Source organism: Pteropus alecto, unplaced genomic scaffold, assembly GCF_000325575.1.
Source record: "Pteropus alecto unplaced genomic scaffold, ASM32557v1 scaffold109, whole genome shotgun sequence".
In the NCBI taxonomy this organism is placed as follows: Eukaryota; Metazoa; Chordata; class Mammalia; order Chiroptera; family Pteropodidae; genus Pteropus; species Pteropus alecto.
Window position 1 is genome coordinate 9,995,350 of NW_006494608.1, and position 26,515 is coordinate 10,021,864.

A 26,515-nucleotide genomic window follows, 5' to 3' on the forward strand; every position below is an offset into this window, starting at 1 on the left:
AATGGGTAGGCTCTTGGGGAAAAATATCTAGATTACCACCTTACATCATCAAAAACTGTTGAAGGCTAGTTAACTATTTAAACATTTAGATTACTATCTGATTTGGAGAAAAGATATAAACTTTCTAAACATAAAATCAATGGAAGAATTAACAAAAAAAGACTACTTACATAGATATATACTACATACAGATGTAAAACTATGTACACATGTAACATATACATGTCAGTGAACACAGAAAGAAATGAAAAGAAACAGAAAATATTTGCAACCATTATGAAAAACAAAAAGTTAATGTTACTGTAAAGGGCTTATACAAAATAAGAAAAACACTAAGATCCTGATATAAAAATGAACAAAAGAATGAATAGATGTTACAAAAGAGGAAACATAGATAGATATTTAATAAGATATGAATAATATCCAACCTCTGTTGGATATACCATTTTTCAACAGTCAAACGGTCATTTTTTAAAAGATAACACCAAGTGTTTTCTCCACATGGGAGCAACAAGACAGGTGCTCTCATGTCATCCAGAAAATCATTATGACCCTTCCAGAAAGGAATTTGGACAAATCAAGAGCCTTCAATGTGACCAGTTTGTTTGACCTGGTAATTTCTGTTTCTAGGAATCTTACCTTAAGAAATAAACTGAGGTGTAGATAAAGCTTTATGCATAAAGATTTTCATCACAGAACTATTTATAATAGGGAAAAGTGAAATAAATAATAGCATATCTGTGTGATAGAAAATTATATAGACAGAAATAATTTTACTGGCACAAGAATGTGCTTATATAAAGTTTTAAACTGTAGGATACCGAATTATATGTATATCTCACCTATGTAAAAGATTACATGTTTTAATTACATACATCACAATTTTAACAGACGCCAACTCCATGCAGTAGATTATGGGTGATTTATGTTTCATTTTTAGTGCAATTTATGTTTCTCCACAATAAGTAAGAATGATTTTGAAAAACATTTAAATGCTATTTTAATGTAAGAACATACATAAGAACAGTTTTTTCTAAGTTTTTCTGGAAAACATTATAACTATTATCATGATAATAAAAAAATATTGTTCAATGAATCAAACGCAGTTGAAATATTTGCCTCCAAAAGATAGTTCCAAATGAAATAAACATGACCAGGACGAAACTTGCTTACAACTTGAAACCTCTTGTCTGATCTTTTATGCTGAGAAATTTTTCAAAATTATCAGTAGATCAGACAAAACTAAACTTTCTATTGTTGCTACTTTTGATATTTTAACAGTGCTAAGAAGAACTTTTTCTTTCCTTTTCTTTTCCTTAAGAAAGCTTTTTCTTTCCTAACCATAAATGATTTACTCTTATGCAGATTTGTCTACCTGGAGCTTCCAGCTGCTGCCAAGACCCCTTGCACCAGGTTCCGCTGGTGGCAGCCTGTGTTCTCAGGGGAGGACTACGACCAGTGGGCGATCGATGACATCATCATTCTGTCAGAGAAGCAAAAGCAGATCATCCCAGTTGTCAATCCAACTTTACCTCAGGTATTTTCCCTATGTCTAAACTCCTAGAAGACAAAAAATTGTAAAAGTGGATGGGATTAAAGAACTTCTCATTTCCCCAAGGACCTAGTGCTTGAATATGTAATATAAATTTTCTGTTTGCACTTAAATTATTTTACCTGCACTTAATTTTTTGTTACTTCTCTATGCTACTAGTTCACAGATTATTTATATGTAAAAAAAAAAAAAATAGGTATGAAGTCTGGCCAAGTCATCAAGCATGGTTATTAGTGTGTATATAAACTTAGGTACACAGTGGCAAAATATTTTCAGTTATTAACTCATGAGGAGAAAAAAAAAATATGGCAGTAAATAAACTTCAATAACTTAGAGATTCTGCTGCATTTCCTAGAAATACAAATAGTACATGGCACTGCATGTCATGAACTGTAAACTCCTTTCTTGATTTCAAACCTTTCAAATTTCCTTTCTGTGTTATTTATATTGTTTCTGTTAGAACTTTTATGAGAAACCAGCTTTTGACTACCCTATGAATCAAATGAGTGTGTGGTTGATGCTGGCCAATGAAGGAATGGCTAAAAATGAAACTTTCTGCTCTGCCACGCCATCAGCCATGGTATTTGGAAAATCAGATGGGGATCGATTTGCAGTAACTCGAGATTTGACTCTGAAACCTGGATATGTGCTACAGTTCAAGGTATTTATGCAAAAACTTCCTAGAACAGGTCAAGGAAAAAAACATCTTCCAGATTTATAAGTGAAGTTGACAAAGAACACAAATTTTTCATGTTCTGTTAAAGAATGGACTCACTTGAACAAAAAGGTTCAATAATCTTAGAATGGCAAAGCTTTTTATCTCTACCCATAAGGAGAACAGCTTGTCATTTTTTAATGAGCCCCAGAAGTTGTAGCTCTGTTATTGTATTTTTTTAAGTGCTTATGGTCTCTACTAGAATTAAAAGAAAATTGACTTTTAGGATTTTAATCTGATCGTGACTTGATGACTCCCATGCTTCTGAACAGTAATAGATAAATTCTCCTCCTCAGTTTACTAGTGTTCTTTGGACTAGTGAGTTATTTTATGTTTTTACTATAAGATTTCCGAACAATTTCTCTTCCTTTGATTCAGTAAATTTTTACTTTAATTATCATTGCTCTCTTAAAAGCTTGTTGTTTTTCAGCACTGTGATAACATGTCAACATGTATAGCAAGTATTTACTCTGACAAGCTCTTTTTTCAGAAGCCTAATCAAAATTTCATTGTGTTTATGAAAAAATCCCATTGGTGAATTCTGGGGTCGAAAGTAATGCAGTTTTAATGAACTAGCACAACTACATGGTCCTTACATAACGGCAGGATGCAGATAATAAATAATTTACAAATAGAATTATTAAAGAGATCAGATGTTTATAGGCAGCTCTTCAAATATAATTTCCACAAGTCTATAAACAAGGAAGTTGATTAGTGAAATGTTATCCTTCTCTGTTTAGATTTTCATGCTAAACTACAGTGGAAAAACCATTAATAACAGTATATGACTCTGTATTAATTTGTCGGTACTGCTTAAAATGGTAATAAAATAACAGCAATAAGAAATACATTGCCAGAAAAACTATGCTGTTTCTCATCTGATACCTTTTCTATTTAATTAGTTACAAAATTAGGGTAGTGTAGGTGTTAAATTCTGCAAGATGTTATTCTGGAGTTTACAAAATCTAAATTAAGAAAATATTATTAAATGTTTCAGGTACTTAAACAATCAGCAAAAATGTGTAAAGCCTAAGAAAATCTCAATTCTTGAATTGCACCAGCAGAAAACTATTGATTTGTAGCTATTAGTTGATAATAGATATGTAATATGGGTCATTCAGGGATTGATAATTAATGTGTATTTGGTATCTATAATAAGAACTTGGCTTCATCTGTACAAAAATACACAGTGCTGGTACATTTTATGTACATGTTGAGCACTAGGTGCTTGGAATATAGAAATGAAAAATATGGCCCTACCCCTCAAGGAGATCAGAAACTAGTGAGCCAGAAAAGTGATCAGTCACAATACAGTCACAGGACTGTGTTATAGTAGAAATAGGCTCTGAATGCTATAGGAGTACTTAGCATGGCACGTGGCATGTGGCAGATGCTCTAGAAATATTAGTTGAATGGATGAATGGATGGATGGATGGATGGGTTGAAATTGGAAGTCTCTGGAAATACAGAGGCCTAGCCAGCTGAATAATGGAGGAAGAAAAATTCCAGTTAGAGGGAACAAAATGTGCAAATATATGAAATACATGAAAGTGCAAATGAAAATGAAAATTTTGGAAACTTTAAGGTGTTTGGAGAATGTACCACAGAGGTGAGAGATAAAGTTGATCTTAATTGGGTTTATATGACACTTGGACATTAACCCAAGAGCAATGAGTCATGAAAGATTTTTAATCCATTGAGTGCAAGAATCAGACCTATGTTTTTTAGAAAGATCATTCTGGCAGCATTATGGGTGTTGACTTAACAGCAGGGGAAACTGGAATCAATAAGTACATTCATTCATTTATCCAGCAAATATTGATAAAACCTCTACTGTGTGCCAGGCTGTGTTCCAGGCTATGAAAAGAAATAGAAATAGAGAGTGTGGACTAGGGTGGTGGAAGATGGTTACTATTTTATAAAGGGTTGTCAGGTTAGCCTCACTATAAAATGACTTTTAAGCTGAGACCTATAAAAAGTGAAGGAGTGAGTCATGCAGCAATCTGGGAAATAGCATCCTGGGTATAGAGAACAAAAAGAACAGAGGCCTTGAAATAGGAGTGTGCTTTGAAAAGTTCAAGAAACTATAAGGATGCTATTGTCACTAGAGCAAAGAGAGTGAGAAAAGAGAGGCAAGTGGAAAAAATAAGATCAGTCTTTGACTACTGCTATGAATAAAATGGCTAGCAGAAGAGTGACATACTCTGACGTAGGCTTTTAAAGAACCACTCTGGTGACTGCGTTGGGAGTACACTCGCAGAGGCAAGGGCAGAGATAGAAAGACCAGCTGGGTAACTATTGCAATGATACAAGTAAGAGATGATGAGAGCTTAGACATGTGTGATAATGGAGGAGGCAAAGAGAAGGGCTCAGATTGTTGAATATATTTCGAGTAAATTGAGGATGCTAGAGTGGTCATCAAAGTAAGGAATGAGGAGGTCAGAATAAGGCATAGCAGGGCATTATAAAGCTAAGTGGGTGGGTCGGAGAGACATTAAAGGGGTATAGTCAACAGGTTTTGGTGACCTATTGGGTGATAGAATGGCTTCTAGAATGACTCCCACATTTCTGTCTCACTCACTGAAATTGGAAATACAGGAAGAGGAGGATTTGTTTTAGGATGGTGGATGATGAAAACAGACTTAGACATGTGGAATTAGAGATACCTATGGACTGCTGAAATGAAATGCATGGGAAGCAGTTATGTACATTGTCCAGAGACCTGAAGAGGCCAAATCTGGGAGTAGAATATAGGTATTCAGGAAAAAATTGAGATTATGATTTGAATGAAATTAGGGAGCATGTATAGAGTAAAAAGATAGGAAAACCAAGAATTGAATCCTAGAAAACATTAACAGTTAAGAGACAGGTTAAATGATCAATTTTCAAAAAAAAACATACAAACTTAACATGGAACTGAAAGTTTCATTGACTTGCCTACTTTAAGAACAATGGCAGTGATAAGTCTAAGACAAAAACCTAACTATGTGTACCCAGAGTGACTACTCTCACCACATGCTAACCAAAGACTGTGCATACTAAAGGTAATATAATAAAAGAAATTTGTGTTAGAAGAGTTTAATCACATATCTGAGATGATCAAGTCTTTCCTTATATTCTTGACCTTTAACTATGAAAACTTGGATTGATAAATTATAATAAAATTTCTAATTGGCAAATTGTTAAGTTCTTCTGAGAGATGCTTTCTAAGTGTGACTATGGAAATAAGGAAAATATGGAATCTTCTTTTGAAAGACTGAATCAAGCTACCATATGGTCACAAGGATGAACTTTTTGACCCCTTGAGTTCTAGCCCAGTATTATTTGTCTACAGGTCTACCTCTTCTTCATCCTTTATTCTTTAGTCATGATTGTGTTCGTTTGAGTCCTTACTTCACTTTTTCCATAACATTTGACTATTCTTGTTTATAGTCTTATATACTAAAATTCTATGGTGGTTCCCAGTAACAAATGAAATAAGATGTGAACAGATCATTTATATAAGATAGCATATAATTAAATAAATACCAGGAAAAGAATGTGACATTTATAATTATTAAAAAGTATAAACTAAAACTAATAAAATCATATATACATTTATTAATTTAGAAAAAACTGTCTTGAAGTAGAATAATATTCAGTGTTTTGATAAAATGATTCATGTGAGACAAATTGATTAAAAATGAAGGCATATAAATAGAAATTTTAAAGTGTTTCTACATTTGACTCAGTAATACTACTCGTAGGAATTTATCTGGTGATAACAAATGAACTAGAGAAAAAGAAAAAGATACATTCTTTGCAATGCTGCATGTAATAATAAAATAATAATGTTAAATAGAAAGTGGAGGAAAGTTCTAGAAGTGTGATAACTTCAACTATATGACCAAAATATATACTTCTTTATAAAGATAAGAGAAAAAAATAAAGAAATTAAAATACTTGTGCTAGGGCATTGGGATTTAGGTTGCATTTGAAAATTTCTTTAATGCTGTTAATCTCGTGATGACATTCCTCTACTTAAGTGCACAGAGCAATAAAAGTTTTATTTCTGGATTATTCTGCATATTTGATGCCATGACAAAAACTAAGCTCTTTCATCTAAGTTGACAATGATTTCTTATTGAGCTTTGGCAAGAAAATGGAATAGAGATGTTTGTTCCACTAAAGCAGAGAGGACAACCCTCTCTTCAGGTAACCTTCATGTTCTGAAGAAGACAGCTCTTCATCTTCTGCTTCCCTCTGTTTATACCATCTGGGAAAGGAGAATAAAACAGTTTCTTGGTTTCCTGGCTTTTGTCCAAGGCTCCAGATACTGTGTTTCTCTCTTCCCTCATATAATCCCAAGAAACACAAAAGGGGCAGCTGATGCAGCTTTCTATGAAAAAGTGCACATTGTTTTTGCCTAAACAAGATTTTCAGAGCCTGTGGAAGGGTCTGCTTAGAATTGAGCTGCAGATCTACTGTTGCCAATGCAATGCAGACTCTGTTAGGAAGGGCTCTGGCTGCTGTAGCACCTAACTTGTTAAATGATTACTTGGAACTAAAACCTGGTATAATTCTGCCTTTCCTTTTTAATAGCTAAACATAGGGTGTGCCAATCAGTTCAGCAGTGCTGCCCCGGTTCTTCTTCAGTATTCTCATGATGCTGGTATGTCCTGGCTTCTGGTGAAAGAAGGCTGTTACCCAGCTTCTGCGGGCAAAGGATGTGAAGGAAACTCCCGAGAACTGAGTGAGCCCACCATATATCACACGGGGGACTTTGAAGAATGGACAAGAATCACCGTGGTTATTCCAAGGTCTCTTGCATCTAGGTAAAAGTGACCATTCTTATTATATGCTGTAACTGCTGTTTCTAGGGAGCATATATTTATCTCCATGTCTTTATTTCACATATCTCAATAACCTAAAAGAATTCATGTAGTCTAGATTTATCTCTTCAAGTAATGATTCTTAAGGAAAAGAGCCCCCTGGAACAAAATTTCCAGAGTAGGGATGTGGGTGTGTGTACATGCATACATGCATGCTTATGAAACAAATTCATTCCCTCCCTCCCTTCCTCATTTATTCATTCGTTCATTCAACAAATATTTATTGAGCACTGTTCTTTGCACCGGAAGTATAGCAGTGAACAAAGGATGTTAAAAGCTAAGAGAGTTATAATGAATTATTATATCAGACTTTCACTTTATATAGATTTTTCATAGATTAATGCCTCCTTGAATAGACAATTCAAGGTATCTTACAGTATAAAAGATTCCTTTAAATGAATATTAAAATAAATATTAAAACAATAGAAAGATTCAAAATAAATTGGCAAAGGAATGGATAACGAATCAAGAACTTGAAGTGAATTAGTTTCAGTAATAAGGCAATAAACTTAACTTTTAGTTTCCTGGCAGCTAGGACAAAGGGGTGAAATATAGAGTCATTCAGTTCTCATTGTTGGATAAAAAGAAAGAAAACATATAAAATCTGATTTTTTAAAAAATTCATGTTTTTCATGCTCAGAATTCTAGAATAAATATGGAACATGTATATGTATCTGTATGCCAGGTAGAATAGGTACAGATCAATAGTTTTAACTCTATCATTTTATGAAAGATAAAGAAGCATTCTTCAAGTGGACACTTTTTAATTGAATCCTAGAACATAACATTAAATTCTGACTCAATCAAGGCATTTCTGCATGGATCTGTGATGATACAGTAGATATATTTGTCCTGCTTTCTGGGGATGTAATTTAATATAATTTATAATTTTATATGTAGCTACAGCATATAAAATATTCAGCAAAATTTATAGCTTGCTTCTTTCCTAGAATATTGTAGGATATGCTTTCTCCACACCCTTTAAAATTTGACATGGCTGAATGAAATGTGAATGAAAATAAAATGTGACTTTAAGAGCCCATGTGCATTTTGCCATGTTCTCTGCTTCGTGAAAGCATGTTTTAAGATGAAGCTTATATTAGTCTGGGTCCCTCAGTGTCTACAAGAAGCAGACTTCCTTGACAGCCTGCACTGGACATATAGCATAATCAAGAAATAAGCTTTTGTTGGATTAAGCTACTGAGACTGGTATTGTTTGTTACCACAGCATAACATATCGTATCCTGACTGATACAGTGGTAAAAGTTTAGCAATCCATAGGAGTGACTTACTCATAAAGTTCTCAGAGACTATTTTGTGTGTGAATCTTTTACCTAATGAATCATCAAATTCGCTGAGCATTTTCTAGCTAGATAAGCTGGTTGTGTTCTCTTCCTTCCTTGTTATTTAAGTGTGCATCCCTCAAAAAATTACACCACAGACTCTGGTAGACAAACTTCCCGTCAGAGCATTAGGCATTAAGTCACTCATCACATGATTTACATCAGGTCAGGTTGTAGGTGTGGCTCCCTAGATGGCTCCTTTTGATTCGTAGACCTATAAACTAAAAAGACAAGTTATCTACCCCACCCATATCAAGTATATAATGGTGAGATAATGACAGAGTAACCACAGTAGACACTCCCACTAAAAAAGAATTTTTTTTTTTTAATTAAAGAAGGGGGAGCACATTGCAGCCACTGGTCTATAGGAATTCTGAAAGCCAACAAGATACTTTTTACTAGGGCCTCCTAGTTATTAGTCTCTAGGCGTCACCCTCTGGGACATCTTTTCTTTTTCATAAGAACACACCTTTGTTTGTAACTAAATAGCCATCTCATTCCGATTTCTGCACATCTCAAGCTGGGCATGTCACAGTGCAGCCCTTGTACTCCTCACCTCTACCACTGCCTTCCTCTCCGCATGCTTTTCTGAAACTACGACCCAACCACAGCTCTTCCAAATAGACAGGTGCGGCACACCATGAAGTTGGGGAGCAACAGGTGGTGCATCTTTACTGCAATGACTAGAATATCAGGGTGCTCGAATACATCACTGTGAGAGCAGTCAACAGAATTAGGAGCCAAAGAATACAAATCTGCTGTAAGTCCCCAAAGCCAGATAATAAAGAGTGGAATCTGAAACTACAGTTTGTTTGATGTGGGTGGAATAACCCAATTGGTTAAGCCGCATGTAAAAAATAAGACAGGGTTGTCCTTAATATCACAAAGTGAGCCAATATTTTGAAGCTCCCAATATATCAATATTTTCTTGGACTTCAGCTTTTGGAAGAAGAAATGTTCTTCATTAGAATCCAGCTTCATGATGAAGTTAATTTGAATACCATCCAGCTTGTTGGTTTTTTGCGACATTTGTGACAGAGTTCTCTACTAAAGAATAGTAAATATATTCCTACTTTAACCCAAGTAAATGAGATGTTGTTGTTCCTTCCGCAATATGTTAAACTCAGATATCTCCAAATACAGTGTTGGAAAGCTGAGAATTCTAAGTGTGAAAATTGCCCAGATTTGGAGCTAATTTGCCACCAGGCAACATGCTTGTAGAAGTTACTAGAACATTGCTCTTTCACAAATAATTCCAAGTTGATTTTCTCAAAGGAGCAGTTTGTGCTCATATAAGTTCTCTCGGTTCTCGCCTACAGAGGAGATACATTGTTGGTGGTACATGTACGCTGGTGCATTCCTCCTGACTCCGAGCAGTACCCCGGCTATGCGGTATGCGTGCTGTCTGCTCTGGGTTCCCTATGCAGAGAGTCGTGCAGAAAGCCGATATCTGTGAGGAGGGCTGGAAATAAGTTGTTTAGTAATCTGCAGAATATCCCCTCTACCACCACCCATCTCCTGTGCACCTCTGCACAGGAGTCTTCCTGGTTTGAGAGGCCAACGCAACCCTTCTCTGACGTGTGGTGGTGGAAGAGGGTGGTGTAGAAACCAGTTTTCTTGGTCACTCAGGCATCCTCCAAACAAAGCTCATTGGGGAAGGGAACAGAGATGGAGTCCTATCTTCTACTTCTTTCTTATCTGAGACATGAAGGGAAAGATTTGTTCCATGATTTGAATAGTCAAAGCACACAATGGTTTATTTTTAGTAAAACTACATAAGATTAAGCTCTGCTTTTTCCTTAATCATCACTTCCTTCAACTCCTTTCCAGACCTTCTTGACTGTCAGGTCAAAAACCTCTCTTACATGCTCTCAGAGGTCTATGTCCTGCTTTATGGTGATCAGCATCACCATTTGTATATTTACATTTCTTTGTGCAGGAGTTTGATTAAGTGTGTCTCCTCACTCTATTGTCGGCTACATGAAGGCAGGTACCATGTAGGATTTCTGCTCCCCATTGTATGCCTAGCCCTAGCGCTCTGCCTGGCATGTTGTAGGCACTTGTAAATGCTGGTTGAATGAAGGGGTATTGAATAAGAAATAAGGACCAGCCATAGGCGATTAGCTACATTGATGACACCTTCCTTTTTAAAGTATGTTTTCCAAAATAAATCCAGTGCTGTTCAGCAAGAAATCATTGTTCTGCAGTCAGCTGTGTCTCCCTGAAAAGACACAAATAACACATGTACATATGTGCACACAAACATAATAATTTTAATAATTTAAAAGCTATATCTCTTTTATTTAAAAAAAAGACAAACTATGTGGAATGTAGACATTCTTATTAGCTTAACTTTGACTGACTTATTTCCTCTCTTCTGATGGTCTCTATGATTATGTCTTTTAGTAAATTCTTACTAGTTTTTCCTCTTATCACAACAACCCAGAGGTTGCTAAATGACTTGTGCTCAATTCCAAGGTTGTTCTACTGAGAGAACAGAATAGTAGGAGGCATCAGGAAGCAGGCACAACTTGGAGAAACAGAAATGAAGCAAATATTGCTTACGTTGTGATAAGTGAAACCTCTGTTGCTTTGATTTGCACCTTCCAACTAAAACCCAACTAGCGAATATTAAAATGAGGAAAAGAGGTACTATCTCTTGCCCTTTCACTCTGAAATATAAATTTCCAGCTAGGACTCTCAGAAGCTATGATTTACCATGTCCTGGACTCACCTTGTTAACCAAATGATTAGTCATTTTCTTTCATTTTGTTTTTTCTTTATTTAAATATGAATTCCTCAATATTGAGCTCTTGAGGTCTTTTACCTTCTCAAATGTCTGACAGCACACTCTGATTCTTGAGTATAGCAGCCTTAGAATATACAAAAATGTGTGGCTCTTCTCTATGGCCAGACCAGACCTTGATTCTTTTATTATTATAATGAAGATTACAGGACCCCAGGAATCAGAGATGGGCCAAAGGTCATTTGTCCTTCATCCATTATCAAATTACCAAACTTTCTAGAGTTCTACCTAATGCTAAGATTCTTCAACCTTCTGAATATATCTGGGTCTCAATCTGAGCCTGCTTCTTTCATGAAGTAAGAGAGAGAGCTTACCCTGGTGGGAGAGCTTGTCTGGAGAAAAGAAGTTGTTTTTACTCTTTTTTTTTCACTTTCCGTGGGGCAGAGGTTGTGAGTCCATGTTTCTCTGAGGTCTATTATAGAAACATTAAAAAAAAAAAAAAAAAGGCAAGTGTGACTTCGAATAGGACTTATATCAGGGAAATGGTATGTTTTCCTCTTTTATTATAGATATGCAGCCTATATATTGGAAGGGACACAGAGGTTTTACCATTTACCATTTTCCTTAAGAAATTGGCAAAAGTTACTATTCATCAATTTCATTTACTTCCTTTGAGAGGAAAAATATCTTCACTGGGTAAATGACTTTATAACTCCAATGGGAGAAATTTTCCCAAGGTTCATGATTCTGCAAATGTATTTACTTTTTTCTTTTTCTTTCTTTCTTTCTTTCTTTCTTTCTTTTTTCTTCCTTTCTTCCTTTTTGCTTGTGCTTTCTTTTCTAAAATTTAATTTAAATGTCTTTTGCCTTAAAAAATAAGATCAATATATTTTTACTAGCTCCAAAGAAAATAAAAGGTGTGTTCACCTTCCTCTTAACACACTGAAGAATGTGTTTTAAGACTTGAGTTAATAGATGATTAATCTCTGAACACTTTTACTCCTAGTAAACAATACTGTTGGTTACATTTTTCAAAATTGCCAAAAATAGGTAACTTAAAATAATGAAAAATAAAAGTTATAGTTCAGTGTTGCCAAATTACCAAAGCTATTCGAAAAGAGCCAGAAATTCTCCATTGTGATACTGACATTATTTTTACAATAATAGAGGGAAGAAGGATCCATCTTTGTCTACAGTTATCTTTGACAATCTTCATTAATCTTTAAGATTCTTTACCCTTGTTTACTAAAAAACTGGATTCACTCCAAAGTCTATAAATATTGGCAGCAAAATTAGTTGAAATCTAGATAGCCTAATTCATCTTCCCTCTTTGATGTCAGTAGACTGGGAAAGAAAAGGTATTTTCCTGGTATGAAATTATAGATGTGTACAGTTTGTTTATATATTTTAAAAGAAAAGAGATGTATTGAAAGGATCGAGAAGCTTGGAAAGCAGCTGGGACAAGTTTTGGTTTGGTGGCCTCAAAACTGATTCTATGGGGGGAGGAGGACTGGGCAGCAGCCCAGCCCGCTGGTGTTCCAGGGTTTTGAAGCACTGGGACCAGGTCCCTCTTTTGTTCATTGACGGTTACCAGTGTTCGTTGGCAGCCCGCAGGTTGCTAAGAGTTCATAGAATGAGCATCTTGGAAATTTGAAGATGAAAAGTGAAGAGGAAAGCAAAAGGTGGGAGTAGAGCTGTCAGTGTAAACTTAACTTATCCTTACCAGAATCACTCCAGTGGCAAAGAGCCAGAGCTCCCACATATGTTTCTAACAAAGAAGATTCTATCTGATGGTTTCAAAAATTCCCAAATAGCCTCTTAAAACATACAAGTAAAAACCTATAATATGTTTCTGAACATCAAAAATCTGTATCTGATAACCACCTGATATTGAAACATACATGCAGAAGAAGAAATTAAGAAGTTTGGAGAAAGATCTGAGACACCGTATGAAGATTAAATGTCCAACTGAGCAGACATGATTTTCAAATAAATGTTAAATCTCTCTTGAATTTTTCTGAACTGTTCTATATTTCAATGCTTTGCTATGAGATGTTGGTACAAGAAACATTTGTTATATTTCCCAACAGTAAGACCAGATTCCGATGGATCCAGGAGAGCAGCTCACAGAAAAATGTGCCTTCCTTTGGTTTGGACGGAGTGTACATATCTGAACCTTGTCCCAGTTACTGCAGTGGCCATGGAGACTGTGTTTCAGGGGTGTGTTTCTGTGACCTGGGGTATACCGGTAAGGCCTCAGACATGTGTCTGATGATTTGTTTATAAAATATGTATCTCTAGTTAGTATATTTCATGTTACTTTTTCCAAGGAAATAGATTCCGAGTTTATTCTTCTTTAAGTTCTAATTGTAGGATTTTGCAACCCAGGTATATCAGGTGGAAAATTTTTATATTTTTGAGCTGCCTAAGGAAGAAAAACATGGTAACACAAATTTATTAGTGCTTGGCACGATATTAAGTGCCTTTTATTTCATCTCATTTAATTCTAACAATAACCCTGTGCCATAGTACTTTTATTGTCCCTGTTTACATTTGAGGAAACTGAGGCACAAAGAGATCACACAGCTAGGAGTTGATTGAGTTGGGCTTCAAAACCTTGCAGTCATTCTCTAAAACCCAAGCCCAAGCTCTTAACCACTCGGCTGCAAGGGCTCCCTGTGCTCTTTACATTGCTTTTTGTAAGACATGTAATTTTATACACCAAAAGTAAAAATCAACTAATGAAATAATAAAACTAAGACTTCCAAGGAGAACTTTACAAGGGAAGTATTTTCTGACCACAGCCGCCCTTGAATGTTGTTATAAGCAAAAATAAAAAGGAAGCTGAAATTAAAGAGAAGATATTATAAGCTTCAAAATCTTTTTTAGAATTTTTCCTGGAGGCAACTTCAGAAGGATCCTTTGCAGCTTTTCAGTGTTCTGCCCTTCTTCTGGAGCATAACCAAAGACAAACATATGTTGTTGCAAGCTTTCTGTGTAGAGTGCTGTCACTCGTGGTTCCAGGGTGGTTTTTTAAAATTTGGGATTAACTCCCTCTGTTGATCCTCCAACAGAAGGACAACAGCAAACAAACTTTATTGTGGACAAAATCAATTTCTCAGTTTGTACAAATCCTCTGAGTAGCAAGAGCCAGGGAAATGTGTGGTTTCCAATGTCTCCCTATTAAAAAAATAAAAAATTATAGAGACAAAATAGTATGTTTGATGATGATAGTCAGACAGTGGTGAGATACAAGTTCTCATGTTGTTTCTTTCCGCTGACACCTGTGAAATGCCTCCATTGCCCATGCGCCGAATGTGCCTTCTAATGTGTAATGATTTCAACAAAGCCTTTCTCCTATGTATTTCTTTTCTCGGAAGCTGCACAAGGAACCTGTGTATCTAATGTACCTAATCACAGTGAGATGTTCGATAGGTTTGAGGGGAAACTCAGCCCTCTGTGGTACAAGATAACAGGAGGCCAGGTTGGAACCGGCTGTGGAACGCTTAATGATGGCAAATCCCTCTACTTCAGTGGCCCTGGAAAAAGAGAAGCGAGGACTGTCCCTCTGGACACCAGGAATATCAGGTAAGCAATTAATTGGTACACTTCTTTGTGAATATTGTATTGACCACACCATGTGGTCTTAACCTAAAACATTTTGTTCTGTTATTGAGGGGTTACATAATGTTTCTCTGTGTAGATTCTGATATATAAAAGTGAAGTCTAACTTTAACTCTGTAATAAAATAGGTAATTTCTACAAAATTTATACCACACTGTATTCATCAGCATACAGTCATCGCCTAGGCTTGTATATCTAATGTATGTCAGCTTGGTTTTCTAAAGTTCTGCATTATTATGAAGACTATTTGGTATTATTTTTAATATATGCCAATTAAACCCAAGATCTTTTTTCAACTTTAAATTCTGTGTTCAAAATGATGCATCTTTGTTTATCTAAGTTTATTTGTATTCATTTACTGAAAAACTGCTTCAGAAATTTAAAATACCTACAATGACACCTACTGGTAAAATAAATAACTGCTTAGTTTTAAGGTCAAATGAAATAGTAGCACACTTAAAATTGTGCTTTTTTTTATCAATTAAATTATTCGGGAATTGAAAGAAGGAAAACTGAGGAAGCGTTTGAAATTTTTAGAACTCATCCTCATAAAATTCTTTGTCATATTTTATGCTTTCAATCCATTACCACTTCCTTCTGAGCCCTTCTCAGAGAATTTCCAATAGATTTATCTTGATTTAAGGAATTCCCATTTTGGTCATTTTATTATTACATCACACTGTCATAATGAAGTGTTTCCTTTTGTTTAGATCAGCGTTATAGAATAAAAGTAATGTCATATTAATTAATTTTTTAAATGTTTACAGAATTAACTTACTATATAAGCTTTGTTGTTTCTGCTGGTCACATGCCCTTTGTACAAAATTTTTTTAATATGTCAGAATACAAAGGTTAAGTCTTTTCTGAACTCACCTACTTGTGAGTAAACTGAAGTGTTTTTTTTCCCCAGACTTGTACAGTTTTATATACAAATTGGGAGCAAAACTTCAGGGATTACCTGCATCAAACCAAGAGCTAGAAATGAAGGTAAACTGCTATATTTCTATATAAATGACAGTTACTATTGGCAAATTAGTCCTTTTCCTTCAAAGTTGGGCCAGGATTTTGCAAACTGATCCACAACCCTGAGTCATTCCTTCTCTTCCTTCCCCTCTCCTTTCTTCCCCTCCCCTCCCCTCCTCTCCCCTTCCCTTCCCTATCATTGAATGAGTAGCTGCATAAAGCCATAATCTCTAAGATTCCTCATCCAGATCCTTAAACCTGAGAAACCTCATGTCTGCTCTGCATCAAAGTATGTTTTGCGGGAGAACCCTGTTGCTTTATAACTTTCTACAGGGAGAAAAAAAATAACACTTTTACATTCAGCACTGGGACTAGAAACTTGTTTGCTAAGGCATTGCTGAATGCAGATTAAATTCTACCCCCTGCCCCTAAGCATTCTGGGGATACTAGAATCCTTGGATTGAAGGAGCAGTTCTTGGTAATAATAAATATTAACTTTTACTGAACATCTTTTATATGCAAGGCATTGTTCTAAGTATTTTATCTCTGTTAATTCACTTAATCTCCATCATACCCATTTGCCATAGGTACTATTATTAGTCTCATTTTACAAATGTGGAAGCTGAGGCACAAGGAGGTCAAGTAACTTACCCAAGATCATGCAGTCAACAAGTAGAGGAGCAGGGATTCAAACCACTCACTCTGGCTTCAGAGGCTGTGCCTTAACCACCATGCTGTACTGCTTCTCTTTTTGGCCAAAACTCTATACTCTCTAGGCATCCATACCATCTTCTGCCTCAGTGATTCAGTTTTAAAAGAAATGCAAAAGACTTGAAGCATAAAAGGTAGCCTTCAGGAGCTCTACAGATATGACAGGATTCCTTAAGGGTCCCTGAATGTGAACTGACTCCTAGCACAAAATCCACAGGTATCTCAGATGGGTCCTCCTCCAAAGCCTGACCTCATAAATGGCATGTGAAGACATTTGCAGCTTCTAAGCTTGTTATTATCTCAGGCATGACTGTGTAAAACGTATTGGCTTAAATAGTACCTGTTAGTCAGTATAGCTGCTGGTAGACCTCTCATCAATTCTAACTGTCCTTGGCACTAACTGAAAGCTCACATGACTTTTTCTGCGTATCTCAGTACTTTTAGTCTAGTAATTATCTGTATCATCTATTTACTGAAGCAGCAGTCTAGAAATGTTTATAGACCATTTTGTGTCCCCTAATCTCTTCAACAAATATTTATTAAGAATCTGCTCTAAGCCAGACACTGTTCTCATGTGCTATAGATACAGTATTATCGAAAGACCAGTGTAGCAATCATGATGAGCTAGGTTATGCTGCAATGGCAAACAACTCTCTAAGTCTCAATGGGTTAAAACAAAAAAAGGTTTCTCCTTCGTGCTACATTTTCACTGTGGGTCTTCTGATGTCCTCATTCTAGCACCCAGGATAATGAAGCAGCTGCTGGGTAGGTTCTGGATGTTGCCAGCCACCTGGCAGACAGAGTGGGGTGAAGATGACAAGAAGTGCAAACTACTAAACCTCTGCCATTCAGGGCACCTACATTCTAGTGTGAGAAGTCAGAAAATAAACAACAAAGAAAAGAAATAAGCAAGATGTTAGATCGACGGGCTAGACAGAAATAAATAAGCTGATGAGATAGAAAGTAAACTTATGCTTGGGAAGATGTTGACTTAGAATGATCTGGGAGGAGGCTCTCTGAAGAAGTGATATTTAAATTGAAATCTAAAGGATGAGAAGGAACCAGCACAGCTCAGGGAAAGTTTTCCAGATAGAAGAAACAGCAAAGGCCATGAGGTAGAAAAGAACTGTGGTGTTGGAGGAACAGAAAGAAGGCCAGTGTGGCTTGAATCTGGTAAAAGTTGGGGAGCGGTCCGAAGTAAGGGGCAGGCAGGAGCTGGTCATGCAGGAATTTACTGGCCACAGTACGGAGATGGGGTCCGAATCCATGTGCAGTAGAAATGAGCTAAAGGCTTTTAAGCCTGGCAGCAACGTAATCTGACTAAGTTTTTATGAGATCACCCTACAAAAACAATATGAAGTTCAAAACAAATGAATATTTCTTGAGCATACACATTGCCTGTAGAGACAGGAGCTTTGAAGAGTGCAAAAAGACAAGGTCCTAGCCTCAGGACCTCTTTTTCTGATTGGAGAAGGAGAGCATTTTAATATTTTATTTAACCCTTGTAATAAAGTTAATATTTTAAGATAGTTTGTGGTTGGGATAGTGTAGCAATTGTGTACATGACTCTTCTGAAAATTCCAAATTGGTACCCCTATTGGTATATGAGCTACAAACCAAAAAAACCTCTGGCCAAAGTATAGTAGGAAACATCTACTTTTCATAGATATGAGGCTCTGCTCTATACTTATCCTCTGATTATAAGTTCTGTTATCTGTCCTTCAGGGCAGATTCCCTTAGGATCTGTCTAGGAACAAGCAACTTTTCCTCAACTACTTCTGAACCATTTTTTTGAACTCACTGCTAGCCATGTAATTCACATCCCATAGGCATTTCTTAGCCTTTTATTGAAAGCTGGTTGTTAAAATGTAAATCTCCCTAAATCCTTGAACAAATCTTTTCCAGTGAAGGAAGTAAAGATTTTACTTATCCAAGGTGAAGTCTCAATTTACATATATGGAATTAAAATCAAAATTAGACTATTTTCAATAAGACTGGGCAAAATGCAGATGGTGTAATTTAAAAGGAGAAATGTTTTACATGCCTTAAACATTCAGTGGATGAGCTAAAATGGCTTGATTTATTCAGATGTACATGTGTTAGATGGCTCAGCAATTGATATAAAATATGGATATTACTGTTTCCCTTTATTGCCTTTCTTCTCTCTTCCATACTTATCTGGGAGGTATTCCTTCAGGACTCCTTTGAAATTGGGGTCCTCCTCTGCAGACTTTGTTGCTGCCTGAAGGATTATGTGACTCTCCTGAAAAAGTAATAAAGGGAAAGGCAACAAGTAGAAACCAAATGGAGTATGGACCTCTTAAACCATACTTCTCATATTTTAACATACATCTGAATCTCTTTGGAAGCTTGTTAAAATGCCGATTCTGATTCAATAGGACTGGGGTGGTAAGCTGCATAACAAATTATTCCAAAACTGAGTGGCTGAAAACAAGAGACATTTGTTATCTTCCAATTTCTGTGAGTCAGGAATTCAGGAGCAGTTTAGCCAGGTGGTTCTGGTCCAGGATCTCATGAGGTTGCACACAAAATCAAAGTCAGGCAGATACAGTCATCTGAAGACTCAGCCAGGGCTGGAGCATCTATTTCCAGGATGGTTCACTTACATGGCTGTTGGCTAGAGTCCTCAGTAACTCACTGTGCGGACCTGTCCATAGGCTGCTCGAGTGTCCTTATTACCTGTCAGCTGGCTTTCCTCAGAGCAGGAGATCCATGAGAGAGAACAAGGAAGAAAGTGTAGTACCTTTTATGGCCTAGTCTCCAGAGTCACACACTCTCAATCCTACCATATTCTATTTATTAAGCTCCACTTTTTGAAGGGAGGAGTATTAAAGAATTTGTGGACATGTTTTAAAATTACCACGCGTAGGGCCTGTTCTTTGATGCTGGACCTTGAACCATACTTTGAGTAGAAAGTACTAGAAAAGACCAGCCAGTGAGATTTTATTCTCATGATGCTTCATATCTGGTACTATAATCTACCAATCTACCTTCTGAATAACTTACCCAAGAAAACTAAATTATTCATTCTCTCTCTCCTTCCCTCCTTCCCTCCCTCCCTCCTGCCCTCTTCCATGTCTCTGTCTGTCTGTCTGTCTGTCTCTCTCTCTCTGTAACCCAAAATCACATTCAAAAACCATAGGACATATTTTAAGCAAACGTGAAGGGTTAGAGACTAGAGTTTTCCCAGATAGCTCATCAACTTGATTAAATAGTGGAAGCAGCTTAACTTCAATTTTCTTCATGATGGTAGTGTGACCCTCTCCCTTCTCCAGCACATGGGACTTACTTCCACACACGAAAGCGCTAACTGCCCATTCTGTACCTGTATACAGCATACTATCTCCCCAAAGAGTTTTTATTCCTTGAGCTATTTTTATCCTCTTATTTAAAATGATGGTTTCTTCTATTTTAAATATGGTAGGATTAATTCTCCTAGGATTTCTAATTGTTTGCATATTTGTCATTGTTCCTGGCATCATCCCCTGTTAGATGTAGGGATAATAATTTCATGTGCTATTGAATAGCCCTAAAAGGCTTTCTGTATATTTTATTATAATATTTCTTTAAACTTAATCTCAGTAAACTTTTTGTTATCCAGCATTAAAGGGATTGAGATAGTCTGGTCGGTTAATGGGAAATTAAAAAGTTATTACATGTGCCATGACTTAAAATTTTCCACAAAGATTAGAATATAATAAAATTAATATAACAAATTCAACTTCACTGAACATAATTTCTGTGAATACTCAGAAAGTAATTCAGTATCCCCAGCTGTAATTATGAATATGCAGTGCCAATCTTAGGAACAGTTATAAAATAGACAATAAGATAGATGCCAAGAAAGCCCTCTGCCCCCCATCAAAATAAAACAAATATATCTCTCTCCTATTGATTCCTATTATTTCATAATTAGCAATTTTTCCTTTGCATTCAACATTACCCTTTCCTTGTGTCCTCTTTTAAAATAAAAATGTTTCTGGGAAAAGTAGCAAGGATAGAACATGAGGTCCCTTAAACTTTAATGTGTAAGTCCCTAAATCACATCACTTAGCGAGACGCAGAGGGACAATGCAGAGATAGGGTAGGTGAAGGGGGAAAGGGTAACACAGAGAAAGGAAGGTCGAACTAACATTGGAGGAGAGTGAGTTTTCCTGCCTTGCTGTTTAATAATGTGGCTACATTCCAACTTCAGTGACCAAGGTCTGACAAAGCATGAAGTGCCAGTAAAGGATTCTTCTGCTTAATAGAATTTTGAATTGGGCCTTCCTTATTGTCTGGTGTTTCTGTAGAAGAGAGCACTACTTAATTTTGTGCTGGAAGATTGAGATATTTCTTCTGAGATTACAATAATGATATGAGACTTTATAATATTCAGGACAGAATCTAAAATTCAAATACATATCTGGAGTGGATCTTTGTGTCCCCCTTACCAACCTACTCATTGCTCATACAAGCTGAGCGGTCTTTAAAAGAGCTTATGTATTTTTTTTTCCTCCATTTCCTGGGCGTTGGTGCGTTAGAAACTGTCAAGAAATTGATGGACTTCAGATCTACTAATTCACTCGTTGGAAGTTAGATGAATGTGCCTTCATTCTCTGAGACGCAATTTGAAGTTTCTGCTGCAGTCTTGCCATTTAAAAAAATACTGTTCATTGCCCTTTTTTGCCTCCAGGAAAGCTGTCCAAGTAACTGGATTTATGTCTTTTAACTCAGGGCTTGTTGTTCAGTATTCAAATGACAATGGAATACTCTGGCATTTGCTTCGAGAGTTGGACTTCATGTCATTTCTGGAACCACAGATCATTTCCATTGACCTGCCACGGGAGGCGAAGACACCTGCAACGGCTTTTCGATGGTGGCAACCACAACATGGCAAGTTACTGCTCACCCCAACTTTCCTGGTAGTGGTTAGGTCATTTGGTGAAAGCCACATTATATTGTATGTTTCTTAATTTGCTGTGAACTTCTAGACAACTTGATTTAAAATCACAGTCACAAAGATATTTATATTACATATAATGAATCTTCTATAATTGCCTTTATTCATCTGCTTTCAGGGAAGCATTCATCCCAGTGGGCCTTGGATGATGTCCTTATAGGAATGAATGACAGCTCTCAAACTGGGTTTCAAGACAAATTTGATGGCTCCATAGATTTGCAAGCCAACTGGTACCGAATCCAAGGAGGTCAAGTTGACATTGACTGTCTCTCAATGGATACCGCTTTGATATTCACCGAAAACATAGGTATATATTTTCACCAGATAAAGGGAGAATATTTAATTAACCACAGGACTAAATTAACCGAAACCCAAGAGGAGATTCTGTAATGCAAAACTATATGCATAACTGCCTGTCCTGAGGGAGGCTCTTGATTAAAAAAAAAAAAAAAAGTTGTATGGTCCTCTAATATAACTTGGTAAAGCCAAAGATAGTTTTCATTGGAGCTGTCTTTCACAGAGCACATATAATATGACTAAGGTTTCTCAAAAGAAGAGAAAAAAATATCTATCTGAAGACATCTCACGTTTCATAATGTGCAGAATTACAGACTTAAGACTCTATGTTAGCCCTTCTCAAGGTAGTAAAGTTTGTCAAGTTAGCAGACTTCCATATTTCCAAGACTATGCTAACCAAATAAAAATACCATGAAACTAAAAGTCAAAGCACATTTAAGGCACAAAAGATAAGACGTGGTTTTGTTTGGTACTGAAAGTATCCAGGACAAGCATAAATGCCAAATAAGAAAAGAGAGCACAATTATACGCTGCCATTAAACCTTTCCCTTTTTGTAGGAAAACCTCGTTATGCTGAGACCTGGGACTTTCATGTGTCATCATCAACCTTCTTGCAGTTTGAAATGAGCATGGGCTGCAGCAAGCCCTTCAGCAACTCCCACAGCATACAGCTCCAGTATTCTCTGAACAATGGCAGGGACTGGCACCTTGTCACTGAAGAATGTGTTCCTCCAACTATTGGCTGCCTGCACTACACAGAAAGTTCAATTTACACCTCGGAAAGATTCCAGAATTGGAAGCGGATCACTGTCTACCTTCCACTCTCCACCATGTGAGAATTGTCATTTGGCTACATGTCAGAACTTTAGGTTCCTGTCACCTAATTTGAAAATAATTGTGATTCCACTTAGCAATTCTATTACTTTCTCATGATAATTATGCATGGAATGTGCCAGGAAAAAAAATATGCAAGGTACTTTGGGTTGCAATTTTTAAACGTGGTTAGGATCTCCAAAAGTTTTACAAAGCTAAACTTTTCTGTTCTTCAGCTACGTGAAGGCTGCCCACCAGATTCCATTTTTAAACTGTTAAGGATCTTCCCAATAACCAGACTGACATTTCTTCACATAAGTAGTATGTGAAATCATCACATATGGGAGAGTATCCTCAATTATTTTGTTTTGTTTTTTGCTCTTGGTACCACAATAAGAATAAAAGGTTGGTTCCTTTGGAATTCCCATTTTGTTTTACATCTTTCTTCCCCTCACCAGCATTTCAGATTATGTTCAAGAGTTGTATTAGGGTTTATAGCAGGCTCCCACTTTTGTGGCTTGGTCATTTGCATATTTTAGGATCTTTTAGGAACTAAGGTGTACTGTGGTGACTGGTTAGAGATTGTGCCATCCAGGACTGCTCCCCAACATCCCTGCCTCTCCCCTCTATTGCTCTGTTCTGAATTGCAAGCAGGTTAGTCTCTGCAGGCTGTATTTGTTTGCCAGCCTCCTGTATCTGCTGGCTTCCTGATATATTTAGACAGTGGCAGATATTGGCAAACAGTTGGAGGGTGGAGATAGAGATTAAACAGGGTATTCCTCCCCTCCCTTTCTGCCTCAAGTGCATCTTGGCCAACTTCAGTGGCTCCAGCTCCCTCTAGATGGCCTTTCATGTGACTCTGGCCCTGGGCACCACCAACAAAGTCTCCTCCCTGTAACCACCCAGCTTTGGACTTGTAGTGGCTTCCCGACTTGCTAAACTCTGGTTTCCTCGTTGCCCCTGTTGGCTTCTCAGCTCTGCCACTAACTGCATCCAGTTCCCTGCATTAAATTCTCTCTGTGTTAAATACTTAACAGTGGTTTCTGTTTTCCTAACTCAGTTCTGATTCAGAGATGCACAACCAACTGGCAGAAAAAAAATGCAGGAAACCAAATCATTTTAGCATTTAACCTAAAATAGTTTCCTATGGACCTCTATAGCTTTAAAAAAAAAAATGCTTCCTTGTAGCTCATTTATTCAATTTATTTTTATTCAACAAGCATTTTTTGAATCTCTATTGTTTTAGAACTCTGATAAAAAACAAATAAGCTGATGCCAATGTCCAAATATATGGTTTATGATAACAGGTATCTGAGCAATTATTTATGATATAAAATAATAATAGAGGTAATACTCAGGGATATTATTGAAACACAGGGGGATACTACCTAACTCAGTTTGGGGAGAATGGAGAGAGCTTCCTAATGGAGCTAATCTCTGAGCTGTCTAAATAAATGAGTAGAACTTGCCCAAGCAAAGAGGGCTTGTGGGAGGGCATTTGTGCTGTTGTAAGCCAAAACACAATCCCAGAGGCAAAAAAAAAAAAAAAAGCCTGAGTTCGTGGGGAAATTCAAGGATTCGGTACTGTCAGAGTATAATTATGAGACAAGAAATAGGGGAAGATAAGGCAAGGGAAGAGGGCAGATGAGAGGGGACTATGTGTGTCATCTTAAGCAGTTTGGCCTTAACATTGCATGTGTTGGGGAACCATTTGAAGGGTCTAAGCACAGCGGTCATGTGGTTCGATTTCTGTTTTAGAGCCACCATGCTGTCAGCTATGTTTCACTGAAGAACTGTATAGGGAAAACAATGGTACTTGAAATGTTACTATTGAAATTCTACTTCAAGGATATTGTGTTCCACATTCCAAATAACTAATGTACTTCTGCTACATAATCTGTTCCTAAACGAGGCACGGCTACTGCTGTTTGCTAAGGCTGCTTATATTGCTGGATAAAGTGGTCTTCTGACAGTATATTCCAAATAACTGATTGTAAATGTAGTAGAAGATATGGGAGTGTCATTCCAGCCCTCACCTTTAGGAACCAAAATAGAGGCAGAAGTTCAGTAGGCCTCCATTTACTATCTCAGAAACCATTCAGGGACTGTAGAACAGGGACTTCATGTCTGGAACTTTGTGGGATCCCAACATTGCCTCATGTTTATCATCCTCGATTCTTTCCCGGTATGAATAGCAGTGAAAACCTGAAAGCAAAAACTGAAATTCTGTAGTTAGTTCGAACACAATAAATCAATAGTTCGAAATAATTTTCCTGTCTCATACATGTGTTCACAGACTCTTGTATAAAAGAAATGGTGAAATATTTTTAAAGCATGGTTTTTACTCTTCTGTTTGTGGGATAAGAGGAAACCACATCCAAAACTTGGTACAAAAACAAGTGTCTTAAAGAAGAGGGAACTGGAACCTGGAGGAGGGCACTCTAAAACAAAAAGAGAGTTAAAATAAATGTTCTCATGCTGTCAAGGTTGCCTGTCAAACCAAGTGTGTTTCCTTTGGTTAGATCTCCCAGGACCCGGTTCAGGTGGATTCAGGCCAACTACACTGTGGGAGGCGACTCCTGGGCTATTGATAATGTTGTGCTGGCCTCAGGGTGCCCTTGGATGTGTTCAGGACGAGGGATTTGTGATGCTGGACGCTGTGTGTAAGTTAATAAAACTGACAGTTCCTTTTTTTGTGATGCAAAAATAAAAATGGCTCCTTGAGCTCAGGACAAATAATGCCTTTTCTCCTCTCATTTTTTTCTCAGGTGTGACCGGGGCTTTGGTGGAGCCTACTGTGTGCCTGTTATTCCTCTGCCTGCGATTCTTAAAGATGATTTCAATGGGAACTTACATCCCGACCTTTGGCCTGAAGTGTATGGTGCAGAGAGGGGGAATCTGAATGGTGAAACCATCAAATCTGGAACATCGCTCATTTTTAAAGGGGTCAGATAAGATTCTACTTCTCAATGCTACTATGAGATTCTGTCCTTCACTCTGCTTCACACACATGCATTGCTGAATCTGTTCAGAGGATGTATTATTTTATACATAGTTATTGTCTTCTAGCCCAAACCTTGTTTCCTTTTCTATTCAATATACTTTTTATGATCATTTAGGCACAAAATTTTTTCTTCTGCTTTGCTAATCAGCCTTCTTTACTTTCTGTTTCGATTATAGATATAAAAATTATACATACACAATTTCTAGAATCTTGATTTCTAGAATGTATCATTTTATGTGTTATTAAATATGTGACTTAGAATATTTTTTTAAATGATTTTATGAAAGGTCTTTGTTTTTTCCTTACTTTTTTTTTTTCTCCTCCTGACAATAGAATCATTTGGTGACTTTAAGAAAACCAGACATTTAAGTCAAGTTAAATAGCATTGTCAAACATTGTTAGTATGTTTTTGTATTTCAACCTAGATGGCTGGTTAGAAATCAAGCAATTGTGTAAAACTGTGCTAAGCTGGCATATATTCATATGTGAATACATGCTATATCCTGTCTTTCTCAGCATGGGCAAATCAGCTAATCTAGGTGTGCAAATGAAATCTTTAACAAAACTCCACGTGTGTTCCTGTACAACCTTAATGATTAACACCTGACACATAGAAAATTAGAAACCCTGGAACTTTTTCAATTATAGTTAATAGATGCTGCCTATCATCCTTGTTTGAATTCAAAATTATTCTCAAGTTTTAGATGAGAAAGGAAAAACACTTAGTGGTCTGAGAGATTAATAAGCCTCTTAAAGTTGTGAAGGACCGAAGAAATTAGAATTATTCTCAAGTTTTAGATGAGAAAGAAAAAACACTTAGTGGTCTGAGAGATTTAATAAGTCTCTTAAAGTTGTGAAAGACCGAAGAAATTGAGGTAGAACATTTCAGAGTAGAAACTTTGGGGTTTGGGGG

At 36.8% G+C, this 26,515-nt stretch overlaps 1 protein-coding gene across 2 annotated transcripts in view; it reads left to right on the forward strand.

Moving 5' to 3' along the window:
- RELN (reelin) overlaps window positions 1-26,515 on the forward strand; it is a 457,821-nt gene that overhangs the window by 356,807 nt on the left and 74,499 nt on the right. For both annotated transcript variants that reach the window (XM_006925407.2, XM_025041934.1), the window contains exons 26-36: window positions 1,366-1,537; window positions 2,013-2,213; window positions 6,849-7,081; window positions 13,318-13,475; window positions 14,608-14,815; window positions 15,762-15,838; window positions 21,263-21,421; window positions 21,607-21,795; window positions 22,344-22,617; window positions 25,121-25,261; window positions 25,367-25,544. In XM_006925407.2, the coding sequence (XP_006925469.1) occupies window positions 1,366-1,537; window positions 2,013-2,213; window positions 6,849-7,081; window positions 13,318-13,475; window positions 14,608-14,815; window positions 15,762-15,838; window positions 21,263-21,421; window positions 21,607-21,795; window positions 22,344-22,617; window positions 25,121-25,261; window positions 25,367-25,544 (1,990 nt within the window). The remainder of the gene's footprint in view (window positions 1-1,365; window positions 1,538-2,012; window positions 2,214-6,848; window positions 7,082-13,317; window positions 13,476-14,607; window positions 14,816-15,761; window positions 15,839-21,262; window positions 21,422-21,606; window positions 21,796-22,343; window positions 22,618-25,120; window positions 25,262-25,366; window positions 25,545-26,515) is intronic.